The sequence below is a fragment of the Pezoporus wallicus genome, unplaced genomic scaffold, assembly GCF_028554395.1.
Source record: "Pezoporus wallicus isolate ANWC-B61680 ecotype Strahan unplaced genomic scaffold, APGP_CSIRO_Pwel_v1 contig_593, whole genome shotgun sequence".
NCBI lineage: Eukaryota > Metazoa > Chordata > Aves > Psittaciformes > Psittacidae > Pezoporus > Pezoporus wallicus.
The window spans coordinates 1,174,580-1,190,179 of NW_026642342.1; the positions used below are offsets into that span (position 1 = coordinate 1,174,580).

The following is a 15,600-nucleotide window of genomic DNA, read 5'->3' on the forward strand; positions in this document are numbered from 1 at the left end:
TGCTTGCAGATTACAGGAATTTATGAATAAGCAAAGTGATGAAAGAAACCTGAGGATGCTGGGTTGCAGAGTGTACTTTGTTTGGATATTGTGACAGAGCATCACTTTGATGAGTTGTAATTAAAAATTGACAAACCCCTTCAACCGACCCACCAACATGCCCCTGTGCTTAAAACTATGCTGTGTTTGTAGCACTGCAATCCTTTCATCTCCCTCCCATTTCTGTCTCCTCCCATCAAAATGCAGGTGGCCTTTCCCTGGTACCACTGCACTCTCCTTCCTGCTCTTCCAAAGAGGCCAGCATGTTTCAGGCATGTTTCTGAACACATCCTTCAGCTTTAGAGTCCATTACGCATCTCATGGATGCTAACGCTTGCTGTCAGGAGTGTAGTGCTGCAGGGATGTCATGAGGAGGTGCTGGTGGGAAGGGAGAGGTGGAGAAATGGAGATGACCTTGAAGTCTTGGTGTCCACTTGTGGTTTCATCTCCTGCTTTGTGTGCCTTGTGAAGCTCTGTGCTTCCTCGTGCTGTTATGGGGCACAGGGCTGCGTGTGGGGCTCAGGGAGGGGTCTGCATCCAGCTGCCTTCTGGTCGGGTATCCTGCAGTTTCCTCTCAAGGCCTTATGTGCCCTCCCAGTGTCCTGTGATGTGTGGTGACCCTGTGTGCCTAGTTGTCTGTCTCTAAGAGATGGTGGTTTATGGCCCTAAGAGCTTCTGTAAGATGCCATATGTGTAGAATAGCTGTAGTAGGATGCAGAGGACTTGGCAGTGGTAGGGAGGAGGAAGCGCAGCATGAGATGGTAGCTGATCCCTCTGAATGCCATGTCCTCACTCAGCTGTTAGTGCCATTGGAAAGAGACGGTTCATTGCAGCTGGTTGTGTGCCTTAGGCAGGGGAATAAATCCCCTGAATAATAAAATTGTAAAATATTGTTTTGATTTATCCTTTTTTATCGTCTTTTAATATCTGGAAAGACTGTGTGAGCAAGAGGCCTTCATGAGTTTTGAATGACAGGTTAAAGGGCTCCAATAAAGATTAGATGGTCCACTATCTCCCAAGGAAATTGCATCAAAGTGGTTACTCCTGCTCGCTCCTATTAATTTCCTCTTCACGGCTGCTAGGAGATGCCTCATATCCTGATGCAGCAGACAGGGGCTAAGAGGCACTTTCCATTATCTCAATCATTGCCGTCTTTATGAGACACTTAGGGTGTTTCTTTGCAGATCCATGCCTTGGTGGTAGGAGCATCACAGGGGCAAAGCCAGGAGCCAAACGGAGGTGGGACCACTCTGTGTGTGAGGGCAGGCACGGTCTCTCCACAGATGGGTGGTGGATCTGGTTTGGAGGTCTGGTCCCTCAAGTACATGTGCCAAAATACAGACAACTCCTTCTGCAGCCATCTGTTTCATAGGGGCCACCTGGGGGTTTTATTAGATGTCCAGGATGAATGAGCATCCATTCATCATCACCTAGTTTGTGAGGACCGGTGGAGTGAGCAGGGTTTGGGGACCCCATCTTTGTCGCTCCACCTTCACCCTCTAACTGCAAAGCAGCAAGGCAGTTGATGAATGAAATCTCTTCCTGTCACTGACTAAAGCCTCGCTGTAACTGGAACATCTTCTTGTTTATGGATTAGTTTCCATTTCCTGCTTGAATTAACTTGGAGGCCAAAGGCCAGGAGGATTATTATCCCCAGCCCTGGGCTGCAGGGCTTTAATGGGGATGGATCTGTAAAACACTGTCATGGGCTTCCCATCAGCTTCTTAATTAAATATTTGGATTTTGCATGGCAAAAGAGATGTGAGACCTGAGCCATACCCTTGGGGTGGTGGAAAAGGACATTCCAGAGCAGCAGAAGGGGAATACTGTCCTGCTCCTTCATGTTTGTTTCCCCATGGGTGCTGCTGGGCCAGGGGTCCTTCCATCCCCATGCCTGGGTAGAAAACGGTGGGGAGTGAAGCAGCTTCTGCAGCCCCCTTGCTCTGCCTGGCTAATTACTGTATCTTTACTGTGTGATTTCAGTGTTTTCCTGGTGGCCACAGAAATAATTCATGGCCAGTGTGGAAAGTTCTGGCCATCCAGACTTCAATAAGAAGGTGCTACCCTGTTTAGCTCTGATACAGGCATGAAGCTTTTCTGTATCTGTCTTTCTTTCTGCCCTGTTTCAAGGACAGGACATGCTCTCACCTCTTCTCTGGGATGATTTGGCACCCAACTGCTTTTCTCTCCCTTCTCTTGCAGCCTGTCCAGCAGGGACCTTCAAGGCCAGCCAGGGTGCAGGGGTCTGCGTGCCGTGCCCCTCCAACAGCCGCTCCACCGCCGAGGCGTCGCCAGTCTGCACGTGCCGCAATGGCTACTACCGGGCAGACTTTGACCCACCGACAGCTGCCTGCACCAGTGAGTAATAGATCAGAGTTGGCGGAAGGGTCTCGCACTCCTCTGCTGCTGGGGATAGCATCTCAACCCAGGAGCTTTTTTGTCTTCTTTTCTCCCCCTGTCCTGCTGTAGAGGGGAGCAAGATTGGGGCTGGGTGGGCATTTGGTTGCCAACTGTGGTCAATCCACTGTGAGGGTTTAGGCTTGCAGAGGGCTGGGGTACCCACAGTGAACATCCATCCCTTTCCACATGGCACACACCACCTCCATGTGCTATAGAAGTTGTTATATCACCCTTTGCTGTGCTTGCCTGGGACATTGCTGTGGCACACACCAAACAATGAGTGATGGGACAGCCCTGCAACCTACCTCTCTGGCAGCCATGTGGATTTATACTTCACTCTGGCAGTGGTGATGATGGTACAGAGATAATCCACAGGATAAATTAGAATTTAAAGTTACCTGCTGTTGCTGTCTTGTTCATAGCATTGCAGATGGAGTATTTCTATTTTTATAGGGGAAAAGGTGTGTTAAGCATTGGTATTCAGCACGGTGTTGCATGTAATGCAATGCTGCTTGGGTGTCTGCCCAAACTGCCTGTGATGGCAGCAGCCTCCTCAAGCCTGTCTTTTGGTGAGAAAACAGCCCAGGAGAGAAAAAAGAGCTGCTGTGCTCTTAAGCCCACTGGGACCATGAATCTCAGCCTCGATTCCTAGTCCCCATGGGGATTTTGAGTCAGCCTGTCAAGAAGCTTTAACACAAGGATGCTCTGGACCCTTGGTGCTAGGAAGTGCCTGAAATGCAGGTTGGAAATGGGGAAAGGATTTGCATGCTTTGCTGGATCACTTGAGCTGTCAAACCAGAGGTACTCAGCAGGTAGCACAACTGCACATAATCCATATATCTTTATTATGTCTTGTTACACAGCTGATTTACAGTATTGCTGCACTGTACAAATACAGTATAAAAAAGTCTATTTGCCAATTTTCATTTCTTCTCGTTGATGCTTAATTTTACAATGCTCTATTTGAGGTGCCAGCTGTTCCCTGACAAAGTTTCTCTGTGTTAGAGGAGTAAATAACACTGTGGAGCTGTGTCCCTTAACTAGAGCCCTTCCCAAGGGCAATGCTTTTGAATGTGTTCCCTGCGCCATACCCCTGGCAGAGGAGGGAAGGGGCTGTAATTAAAGGGGAGGAATTTGGGGAGACAGTGGTTTGCTGCTGGGCCAGAGAAGAAAGAGGTTTTTCCTTTATCTGGAAGAAAAACAGCTTGTCTGCTTAAGGTACAAAGAGGGGGATTGGATTAAGGGAGCAGGGGAAGAGGGCAGTGCAGGCAGGGAGCTGGGCAGGGGTGGCCACCCATGACCCCCTGGGCTGGCTGGGAGCAGTGACCAGAGCAGGGTATCAGCTGAGGTCATCCTGAATGGCTGACCTCTCCATCCATCCCACCAGCCATGTCACCCCCACGCTGATGAAGCTGCCTCCGCCCAGCCCATCCCCAGCCACTAATGGGGCTAATTTATCTGCGGGCAGTAACGATGTTCCCCAGCACACTCACGTGGAGGGCTCCCCTGGGATGGTTTTCCCCAAGACAGAGCATGCTTCGCGCTCTTAACCTTTCCTCACAGGTCAAGTCATCCATCATTTTTATTGCTCCCTGCATCACGGCAAAGTCCTTTTTCTTCCTTGGAAGTGCAGCACTGAGCCCATCCAGCACAAGTAATTAATTGCTTTCCTTATTTGACATAACACAGCAGCTGGATTTTGTGGGTTTGGATGCAGAGCTGTCCTGGCTAACGCCAAATCCTTCCCTAGACCTGGGTAGATGTATGTTTGTACCTCAGTGAGGCTGTCCTGCCTGGATTCCTCCTGAATCACTCCTTACGGACTCTGGCCCTGTTTTGGCAGCGCTTGCAGTTGGAGCTACATTCAATTCCCATCCTCCGAAGCATTTGCAATGGCTCCCAGTGGATTTGATCAATGCAATTTTGATCTCTTGTCCAACATCCGAGCTGCTTGCAAACCAGAGAGTGGTGCCAGCTCTCCTCCACGCTGTTAAATATCTGCGCTCCCAACTTGAGATATCGAACCATTAATAACCACTTTCCATTTTTGACTCCCTTTGCCCACTGCTCCTCCATTTATCTGCGGTGCTGGCTAAGTGGAGTTTCTCTCGCTGTGATAATCTGTTTGAGTTGCTTCTCCACGTGAGCACTGGAGGTATCTCGACATCTCCTGATCGTTAAAATGAGTCCATCTTTGCAGATGGATGTGTGTGCACTCTGCATGGGTTTGTTGGTTTTTTTTTGAGACTAAGTGGATTTGTGCCATGGGAGTCCTTGTCTGAACTATGAAACCCCCTCTGTGGCTGGTGATGCAGCTGTTGAGCGTTGCCAATGGGGAGAGCCTGACCCTGACTTGGGCAAAGCTATGGAGACCAAATCCCTCTTGAGGCAGGATGTGATGGGCAGAGGAGCAGATGGAGCCATGATGGAGCCCTCAGGGCTCCCGCTGAGCCCCAGTAGGGCTGAGCATAACATTTTGGACAAGGGCTGTCTCAAGCACTCTCCTTTGCTGCAGGTGTCCCGTCTGGTCCCCGCAACGTCATCTCCATCGTCAATGAGACATCCATCATCCTGGAGTGGCACCCACCACGAGAGACAGGGGGTCGGGACGATGTCACCTACAACATCATCTGCAAGAAGTGCCGGTCGGACCGACGCGCCTGCTCCCGCTGTGATGACAATGTGGACTTTGTCCCCAGGCAGCTGGGGCTGACAGAGACCCGGGTCTTCATCAGCAACCTGTGGGCACACACGCCCTACACCTTTGAGATCCAGGCTGTCAATGGGGTTTCCAACAAGAGCCCCTTCCCCCAGCAGCACGTGTCCGTCAACATCACCACCAACCAAGCGGGTGAGTCCTGGGATGATGCAATGCTGGGGGGTTTTAGCCATACTCTACCAATGAAAAGCTCCATGTGGAAGGAAGCTCCACATCTGAAGGATAAAGCTCCTTGCATGTGAGTGGTCTGTGATGGATGTGGTAAATCTGCAGCCAACCCCAAGTGGGCTGTGGGGAAGGTGGCAAGAGGGAAGAAAGGCCAAGAAAAGAGGAAGGAAAAGTATTGGGGAGGTGGATGGGATGGGAAAAGTGAGACCTGGGTTGTGGGAGAGAGGGGACTGATATCTGGTTTTTATCCACCTCTAGATTGCTTGGGGATGAAATAGCATCACCATTTCCCACCTTTTCCCAAGTGGGATCAGGGAGATGGGGTGAATCCAGCCATGAAATGCAGCCTGGTTGCGTTACAGCATGGAAGGAACAGCATTACAGGATGGAAGGAGCATCATCTCAGGGCTGAGTTCAGGCTCTGTCTCCTCTGGCACATTGCTCTCCCATAATTTTCCTCTTGTTCCGTTTTCCAGGCTCCCCTGCCCCTTTCCCTCCCTTTTTCTGATCAGGTGTCAGGAGTTGAACAATAGCTCTGAGCCAAGCTGGGATGCCAGCAGGCTGGGGGTACAGATGACAAGGGGGAAACTGGTCCCAGGCTGCAACAAGGAACACAGAGAGTAAAGGAGATGGAAACCCATCTGCTTTGGGCAGAGAAAGGGAATGGTAATTCCTGCTTTGTGCTGAGCGTGTCATGTAGGCAGGCTTTGCCAAGGTGCTCCCTTGGGATAGCGCAGCAGAGAAACCTGGCATAAATATTTAAGTCTCCTGGCTCCGGGCAGTACAAATCTATGCTTGTGCCTGGCTGGCATTGCTGTCTCCTGAACCACGTGCAGTCAAGCCTGCCTCTTGTTTCCAGGCCTTTTCTTTTCCAGGGTGGGATTTTTGGGGTGTTTCTTTGCTCACATCCTGCCCCGGGGCTGCTTGGAAGCTGGGAACAGCCAGGCCACCTGTGGCTATCTGTTCATAGCCCAGCACTGGCTGTTTGTCTTGCAAAGGATGGGTATTAACGTGGAAATGCTCCCAGTGCCACAGGATGGGCTGCTGGGTAATGTGGTGGAAATGCGTTGGGCATGTCAAGGGCAAGATCAGTGCTGACCATCTAAAACTGCTTGGCTTGCAGTTGGCTTTTCCAACCGCAGGGCTGGTTAGTGCATCTCACCCCACAGGGCTGCTCCCAGCCCCATCCACCTGCACACAGCTATCCACGCTAACAGGGTGGGGAACGCAGCAATTAACAGCAATCAAGCGAAGTGTTTAATTTCAGCCCATGAACGTCTTGGAATGGTTGTGGAGAGATTAGCCCCCCCCCCCCCCAAACAACCAGGTATTAAATATGCCAGGTAAACAAAGGTGGTGCCAAACTATCGACATCTCCCAGTGCAGCTACATGGAATAGAGCTCCCATCACACCCAGATTCCCTCCATGGCACTATCCTATGCTCCAAGCTGGTTGTGCCAAGCTGAGCTCTGCCCTGGTCATGCTAGAGAGGCTTTTTGATAGGATTAAGTACAGTATCAGGGTCATATTTGCTGGCTCTGACTCTTTCAAGTATAACTTGGAGGGCAAAAAGCCTTTGGAAAAGTGGCTCCTGGCTAATATATTAGTTTGGTGTCTTTGATGGTGGAAGGACAGCATTGTTGCTGTTGGGACGCTCAGCTCCAGGGATACTTGGCTGTGGGAGTCCTTGGCTGAAGGGATGCTCAGGCGCAGATTAGCCCTGGGATTGTTCCAGTGGAAGCAGAGAGCAGAACATGGAGCAGGAGCAGTGGGGACAATGTGCCTGGTAACTATTTTGGGAAACCTGCTCTCTTAACTCTGGGTGGGTGAGGAGCTCAAGGATGGTTTGAGAGTGTTTTGCAAGTGCTTGGGGTTTGGAAAAAACTTCTGGGAGAGACACATTTGGGCATTGAGGATGAGCATCCCCCGAGAGCTTTGAGAGCAGGCCCAGCAGCTCCTCTGGGACAGGGCTGAGCCAAAGCTGTGCCACAGGCTCCAGCACCCTGGGATCTCCTTACTGGGTTGGGGTGTTCCTGAGCTGGTTTCCCATCATCGTCCTGGGGGTTGGCAGAGTTTTGCTCCTACATCCTATTATAACAGCACATGGGGTCACAGCTGCGGTACAGGCTCCTGTAGTGCTGGATGCTGGCTCCCCCAGAGAGGATGTTACAGCAAAAGATGGCAAGTGGAGCTGGAAAATGCCATTGGGTCTTGGTTTGTCCCTGCTGGGGAGAGCTTTGCTGTCTTTGCCCCACTGTGGGAGACATCCTTGGAGCAAGCAGTCCCAGGGAGAAGGAGCACTGAGGATTTCTAAACCCCTAATTAAAAAGTCATTGGTTTAAATACCAGAATTCCCTTGCAGCTTGCTGCTCTGGTTCCACATAAGCTGCTGAGATGTTGCTCTTCCCACCGCTAACGTGTGAACTTGTCCTGTATGGTGAACAGCCACAGGCATGGGATATTAGGGATGCTCTTGTGTGTCCAGGGAATTTTTGCCCTCCCCAGGGCCATTGGTCCTACCCCTCTCTGATAATTTTAACTCTTCCCCTGCTTCCTTGCCAGCACCCTCTACTGTCCCCATCATGCACCAGGTGAGTGCCACAATGAGGAGCATCACGCTTTCGTGGCCTCAGCCTGAGCAGCCCAATGGCATCATCCTGGATTATGAGATCCGCTACTACGAGAAGCTGAGCCGCATCTGCACACCCGATGTCAGCAACACTGTGGGCTCCAGGCCAGCAGCAGTAAGCTCGAGTGGAAACCTTGCAATGGGGCGTGGGCTGGGGACACGTGGAGCTTTGTATTGTGCTGCTCAGGAGGCTGCTCAGGTCCTGAGCTTGCTGGGAGATGGGGAACATCGATGAGGCTCTCTGCTGACAAGAGTCAGAGTGGTGGGATGGGGGGTGGAACAAGCAGCAGGTCACCTGCGCTGGCTTGGGAGGGTGGGAATGATTTGCGGCCAGAGGAAGGGAAGAGATGTGGCCACAAATGCTAATTCTCCCATGGCAGCATTTTCTCCGGTACGTAAGTGCTGTTGCTGCCTTGGCTCTGGTATCTGCTAAAGCCAGCAGTGACTCGGAGCCTGGGGTCAGTGTCAGGAAGAAAGGAGCGCATGGAAAACACCAGGCAGAGTTATCAGGGTTGTCCCTGTGCCGGGTCATTGCCTCCCGCTGCATCCTTTCACTGGCAGCTGTCCTTGCCCACAGGGGACACACACTCGACCCTTGCGGTGAACCGTGCCATGGCCAAGCTGTTCATCCCTCCTGTGTCTTGCCAGCTTGAATGAATTCCTCTAAATGTGAATAATTAGGTGATCTCACCAGAGCCCCTATACAGCAAAGCACTGGGGAGCATTGCAGAAAATGAGATTTGGGATGCATGAGGCTTCCAGCAAGGTTTAGCACAAGAACCCTTGTTAGCAAAGCAGTGATCGTAGGGGTTGGGGCTCTTGTCAGAGGCCAGTTGCCCTTGAACCTGCTTGAGCAGGGCCTCATAGGGCATGTTATGGTGTTTCTGTAACTGCATGATGTTTCTGCAATGTGCAGGGACATCAGTGGTTCAAAGAGGAGGAATTTGCTGCTCATGAGTATATTTGCTGTGGATGCTCTTACTGTTTCCCCACTGCTCCATGCTCTTTGCTATGCTGTGACCAGGAGGGCTGCCTGTGGGACCTCCCCAGATCCTTAGAAGACAAGTAGAGCTTGTAGGTCCTGTTTCTGGGAGATTCTCTGCATCAGGGATCAAGGGCAACCAGGAGGGTCTGAGCCTCCTTCCCCAGGCTCCAGTGCTTTCCCTTCTGGAGCAGAACCAGGGCCACTGCTTGATTCCCCTGAAGATAAAACTCATCCCTGCCATCAATGTGGACGGGTGGGCTGCAGGGCACATCGTCCCCAGCACTGTTCCCCATTCCCATTGCATCTGACCGTTTCTGTCGGTGATGCCTTCAGGATCACAACGAGTACAACTCCTCCATGGCCCGCAGCCAGACCAACACAGCCAGGATCGAGGGGCTGCGACCCGGGATGGTGTACGTGGTGCAGGTGCGAGCCCGCACTGTAGCCGGCTATGGCAAATACAGTGGGAAGATGTGCTTCCAGACGCTGACGGATGGTGAGTCCGGGGAGGGGGGCACAGGGAGGCAAACGGGGTGGTTGTTTTGTTCCAGTGACAGCTTCAAGCTCTAATTGGATTAAACGAACCTGCCTCTGCAAAGCTCGCTCCCAGCGGGCAGCGTGGCAAAAGCCAGGTGATTTACAGCAGTGTCTTATTAATCGCCAGCTGGAGGAGTAATCTGGTTTGAATCTCTCAGCTCTCTTTTTTTCCCCCTGCTATTTAGCTGTGGTTCTGTCTTTCCTGCCTCCAGCTGTGGTGGCAGAGACCCCCTGCCACCAGCTGTGAGCCTGGCACCGTGGGGTGGGGAGGACAGGAGGGTTGTAGATCCCTGGAGGAAGGACTGTGGGATGCTCAGGACTGCATATGAGACATCAGGACAAAGCTGGAAAGGTCAGAGCCATCACTGAAAGCTGATTTGCCACCCTGAGGTGGTGTGTTGAAGGAAAAGGACCAGCTCATGACCTTTGTGGCTTCTGGCCTCATGCTGTCATTCTTCTGGCCCCAGTCCTTCCCTGCACCCACAAATACTAGATCCCTTGGGATGGTTCTTCATTAATCCCAGCTTCAGAACTAACACAGAAGTCAGTGAATGAAGCACTCCTGGAGCAGATGAAGTCCCCTCAGAGAGCCCTTCCCTGCTGCTGCTTGCATGGTTCCTGCTCCACATAGGTGACACCTATGGGTCCCAGCTCTGCTGCCTGCTTTTCCTAAAGCTTTTCTGTTTTCCTAAAACCGGGTCACCCTGTTGAGTGGAGTGGGAAGAGGAGGACCACGCAGGGGACCGAAGGGAAGGAAATGGTAATAAACCCTCCCAGTGCCTTGAATATTCAAGATTAGAGAAGCGAGACAAAAAATCTTGCCTCAAATAAGCAATTAATTGAAATTTAATAAGAACGGATAGTGTAGATTATTAAATAATAATTGATGGTTAGATGAGAATTTCTCAGGCTTTAAGCAGCATGCAGGAGATAAATCTAGTTGCTACTAATTAACCGCGGAATAGAAAAATACAGATAAAGGGGTGCTTATGTGCTTCTTTTGGAGTGAGTTTATTTTAACTCACTTGTGGCTGATGGCACAGCCTGGCAGACCTTGCTGGGGACAATTGGAGGTAGGGGGATGTTTCTGGGGAGCTGCAGAAGCCCCCGTGAGTGTGGGGTCTGCTGGATACTGCCCGCTGCGGGTGCCCACACCACTAATGGGGCAGGGGAGAAGAGGAGGAAAATGTGGGGAGGCACATGGAGGTTGCAAGTGGCTTTCTTGGGGTTCCTCCAGTCCTCCCTATGCCACCTTGGCTTTCAACTCAGTCTGCTGCTGAAGGACACAGCAGGTGGCCAAGGGCATGCAGGGGGCTTGAGGGATGCTTGGTGCTGTAGTTGCTGTGGCTCTACAAAAGGAGTTCGCTCCTGTTAAATTTGGTCAAAACGGCCAACAGGTTTAAATTTTTTTTGAGGGAGGAGAAACTCCCGAGCGATGGACAAAGCCACCCTGTGAACCTCATCTCTGCAGCAAACTGGGCCTATGTGCAGTGGATTTGACTTCATTCCCAGGACCTTCTCTTCCACATTTTTAACCCAAAGTATGTGTGAGCCAAGTGTGACAATCCTTCCCTGTGCAACGCAGCACCGATTCATCACCTACCTCAACCAACACTCCTGCCTGGATCCCCCTTGTTCCACCACCCTCCCAGGGGAGCAGCGCCCATGGAATCAGAGGGGGCATGACAGGATCCCTTCCCAGGAGGCTGCCCTTGCTCCATGAGTGTGCAAGGGAGAATTCACCCTATCCCTTTTCTCTTGCAGATGACTACAAGTCAGAGCTGAGAGAGCAGCTGCCTTTGATCGCGGGGTCCGCAGCAGCTGGAGTGGTCTTCATTGTCTCACTGGTGGCCATCTCCATTGTCTGCAGCAGGTGGGTCCCCATGGAATGTGTCCCTGTAAGTGGAGGTGCTAAGATGTAGCCGGGAGAGATGTGGGGTAAGAAGAGAGGGATGGGAGATCCCATAGATGGAGGGAGTACAAAGCTGTCACTGATCAGCAAGTGCTGCTTCAGGGGAGTGGTTTGGGGCTGCTGCCAGCTACTGGTCCCTCAAGCCTGGCTTGTTTTCTCCCCTTGTCTCCCAGGAAGCGTGCCTATAGCAAGGAGGCGGTGTACAGCGATAAGTTACAGCACTACAGCACCGGGAGAGGTGAGCGGGGAAAGTGGGCTGGGGAAACACTCCTAAACCTGCACCCAGCATGTGCCCCATGCCTCCACCTTCAGTGTGTGTGGCAGGGGGATGAAAGCCCCATGGGACAGGTGGAGAGCGCCATAGGGTGGGAGCAGAGATGTCCACAACTGTGTGTCAGGGTGTCTGGGGGGATTTTACAGTGGTGCAGCATTGAGGGTGGGAAAAGAAGAGTGATGAGGGGGATCGGGAGGATGAGGATGGATTTGGGGGGAGAGGGAGATGTAGGGGGACAAGGGATGGGGAGAGGATCCTGTGAAGACTTCCAAAGGAGGTAGGGAAGGAGAGAGGTGGTGTTCAGAGGGAGGATAAACTGATTTCCTGCTGCAGCCCAGTATTGGGCTGCTCCTTCCACTGTTGTGTATAATGTCTGCTCAGGTGCCCTTGATAATAAAGTATCAGTTTCATGGGGTGAGTAGTTGCCACCCAGTGCTCACAGGGTCCATGCCCACAGGATGTAAATCCCATTTATGCTCTCTTAGAGATGTCTCCCAGGTGGAGTTTGCTTTCCTTGTCGGAAGAGACCACCTGCTTGGGGAAAAAAGGGATGTGATGGGATGCAGGGATGGGTGAAAGATGGCTGGGGAAGGGCAGGAGCAGGATGGAGGATCGAGGGGGGAGGGGTGGAGACAGAGTGATCAGTCTGGCAGAGAAAAACAGGAGTGCTGACAGGGAAGGAGAGGGTTTGGAGGCAGCCAGGTGATCCCAGCCAAGCCAGCAACACCACGTTAGAACTCTTGACCTTCTCAGCTGCATACCAAACCTTCCCAACATGATGGCAGGGCTGTGGGGGACCTTTTGGATGCTTTCAGAACATCACTGGGTGATGCTTAAATACAATGGACCTGTGCTTTTCCTTCCTTGTTTCTCTGTTTCTGCACCTTGGATGTCGGGGGAAGATTTATTTGATGCCTGATGGCTTGGTCTGTGTCAGGCTGCAGGTGGGCTTATTTATCCTGTTTCTCCTCCTGGTTTGAAATGTTTCACGCCCTAGCTGTGTTCCTAGCTCACCCCAAGCACTCCAAAACACAGGGTGCTCAAACCAGGTAGGAAAGAAACGAAGCATGTGTCTGTGTGTAGTTTTAAAGCTGGGATATGTGAGGATCAGTGCCAGGAAGACTGGGTACTGGGGCTCCTGGATGCACAGCAAAACCCTTTCAAGGTTAGCAAGCCTCCAGGCGCCTGGTTATTGCAGATGCTTGAGCAAAACAGGTGAGAAATTTGTGGCCAGCAGCTAATGGAATAAAAAGTGCATCCATTGGAACAAATCAGCCACACGTTTAGCAGCAGCACAGCAATTGCAGCTCTGCTGTTCCTCCCAGGAGCACCCCAGGTTTGCCGGCTGGTAAGGACTGCCCTGGGTTGGTTCTGGGGTGAGATGGGGTCTCTCAGGTTGTCATTTCTCATGCTTTTATCTCTGCCACTCCTTTGCTGGGAGTCTTGAGATAAGGTAGATAGGGAAAGCGCCCTGTTGGAGTGGTGGTGATTCAGTGGGAAGGGGTTTTTCTCTGTCCCAGCGATATTTATTCCCAAGGAAAAATGATGTCAGAAAGAATCTAATGCTGGAGTCAGGGCTGTGGGGCAGAGTGCTTAAACTTTCAGAGTGATAAAAGGTTTGCCGTCATCTGCAGTAGAGATAAATGGCCTAATCCAGTTTCTAGGAGTACTGGGGTGATTTTAGGAGCAGAGTTTTCTTTGCAGGCAAGCTCAGCGTGGGTTGCCTTTGGTGCTGTGCTCCGGTACCTGGCATTTTGCCTGGGTTTTGCCAGCATAGTGATGATGAGCCGGTGGCTGAGGTTTGCAGAGACGAGTAATGGGTTTAGGTGCCCTAATCGCATTTGTTCGGATGGGATGGGCATTAGAGAGGGAGCTAAACCTGGTGTTCACTGAGCCTAGGGGCAGACCCCAGGGCACATCAGAGGGTGTTTGAACACCAGCCTGTATTGGTGGTGGGCAGGAAACTTCAGCATTATTGCCTCCTTTATTTCTTCAATATTTTGATCAGTGAGTCAGTCTCAGTTATGATCCTGTAAATCCCTTTGTAATCCTGGCTGGAGCATCAGCTGCTCTTGTAAAAAAATTTATGGGGCAGTTAAAGTGTATGAGACAGAGCTGTAAAGGGATTTATGAACTGGGAGATGCACAGATGGCTTCATTGCAGCTTTCCCCGCCTGCCTCCAAGGTGCAGAGCTTTTGCCCCAGGTGGCCCTTTTAGGCATGAGGATTCTCCTGTCCGGTCCCTCTCAAATCCTGGGTGCCCTGCAAACAGTTCTCCCTTTGTAGCTGTTCTACACCAGCACTGCCCCTCTGTGAGGCTTTCATGCCTCCTCCCAAATTACTTGCAAAGTGGCCGGGAGCTGATCTGGATTCCCAGTGTAGAGCTGCACAGGGAAAACACTGTGGTCCATGCATTCATCTGTGGTTGCCTCTAGAAGGGCTTTGGGAAACACCAGTGTGACAGGAATCAAACACTGTTGATCACAGTAAGGGCAAGGTGCCTCAGGAGGGAGGACCAGGCAGTGATGTCCTTCCTGGTCTCCTCCAGAGATGACCTTGAGGGGCTGCTACACCATCCCCAGTCCTCTTTTGGTTAAGAAATGGCACAGGAGTCTGATCCCCCTCAGGGGGACCACAGCCCATTTAGGTTCCCCTTTGGGGACTATGGTACAGTCCTCAGCTCAGGCCCAGGGATGGCTGTGGGCATGCTCTGACCTGTGGCTGTGCCCCTTGCAGCTCTGCAAGCCCCAGAGCATCCTGACAAGATGTCTGCTAACACCATCTGGGGAATCTAGGGGCCTCTTTTGATTTCTCTGCCATTTGAAAAGGGCAAGATCCCACTTCCTGCATCTCCCTGCAGCATGTTTGGGTCCTGCTGTGTGCGTTGCCCCTGTGTGAGGGACTGCACACTTGTCACAGAGGCGGGCCAAGCTGTATTTTATGGCTCCATACAGGTTGTTGATTATAATTGCTGCACTCTGTCAATTTAGTAGCTGCCACAAAGCTATCAGAGGCTTTTTGGGGTAAATAAATATTTCTTCACTAATGCATAGAGCCTCGTAAAGCCCTCACCATAAAGCCAGCTAATTATAGTTCATGTCTGTAACTGCTCCCCATTGCCAAGGAAGAAGAAGAAGGAGGATAATAGTGGAGGAACAGAGGCAGAGGGGGAGAAGAGGGAATGTAGGGGAGGGTCAGGTAGAATAGGGGAGACCAAAGAGGATGGTAAGGGTCTATGGAGGTGGCATGTGAGGACAGTGATAGCAGTCATCTTAATGGGTGTACAGAGAGTATGAGGACATGGGGGTCTCCAGTTCTTGGCCATGGCACAAATGCTCTTATTTTCTCTCCCTTTTGCTTTGCTCCTGTATTTCCTGCAACAAGGGTCTCCAGGAATGAAGATCTACATTGACCCCTTCACCTATGAGGATCCCAACGAGGCAGTCCGAGAGTTCGCCAAGGAGATCGATGTATCCTTCGTCAAGATTGAAGAAGTTATTGGAGCAGGTGGGTCTTGCCATCGCCTGCCGCCCATTCCTTCCTGCCCTCTCCACTGCTCTTGCGTGGCCAGACACCCACCTGGAGAAGTTTTCAGGGGTGTATGTGTGGTCCTTCACTGGGAAATCCTCAAGGAATCATAGAATCTACTAGGTTGGAAAAGACCTTTAAGATCATTAAGGCCAACCATTACCCCAGAACTGCCAAGACCACCCACTAAACCATGTCAGTAAGGGCCTCATCTGCATGGTTTGTGAACACTTCTAGGGATGGTAATACCACCACTGCCCTGGGCAGCCTGTTCCAATGCCTGATTACCCTTTTGATAAAGAATTTTTTTCCTAATGTCCAATTTAAACCTACCCTGGTGCAGCTTGAGGCCATTACCTCTTGTCCTGTCGCTTGCTACTTGGAGAAGAGACTGACTCCCACCTCACT

General features: G+C 51.4%; 1 protein-coding gene across 3 annotated transcripts in view; it reads left to right on the forward strand.

Annotated features, from left to right (window-relative positions):
* Nucleotides 1-15,600, forward strand: part of EPHB1 (EPH receptor B1) — a 77,627-nt gene that overhangs the window by 45,130 nt on the left and 16,897 nt on the right. For all 3 annotated transcript variants that reach the window (XM_057428997.1, XM_057428996.1, XM_057428998.1), the window contains exons 4-10: nt 2,242-2,397; nt 4,955-5,290; nt 7,890-8,071; nt 9,275-9,437; nt 11,243-11,351; nt 11,564-11,628; nt 15,049-15,171. In XM_057428997.1, the coding sequence (XP_057284980.1) occupies nt 2,242-2,397; nt 4,955-5,290; nt 7,890-8,071; nt 9,275-9,437; nt 11,243-11,351; nt 11,564-11,628; nt 15,049-15,171 (1,134 nt within the window). The remainder of the gene's footprint in view (nt 1-2,241; nt 2,398-4,954; nt 5,291-7,889; nt 8,072-9,274; nt 9,438-11,242; nt 11,352-11,563; nt 11,629-15,048; nt 15,172-15,600) is intronic.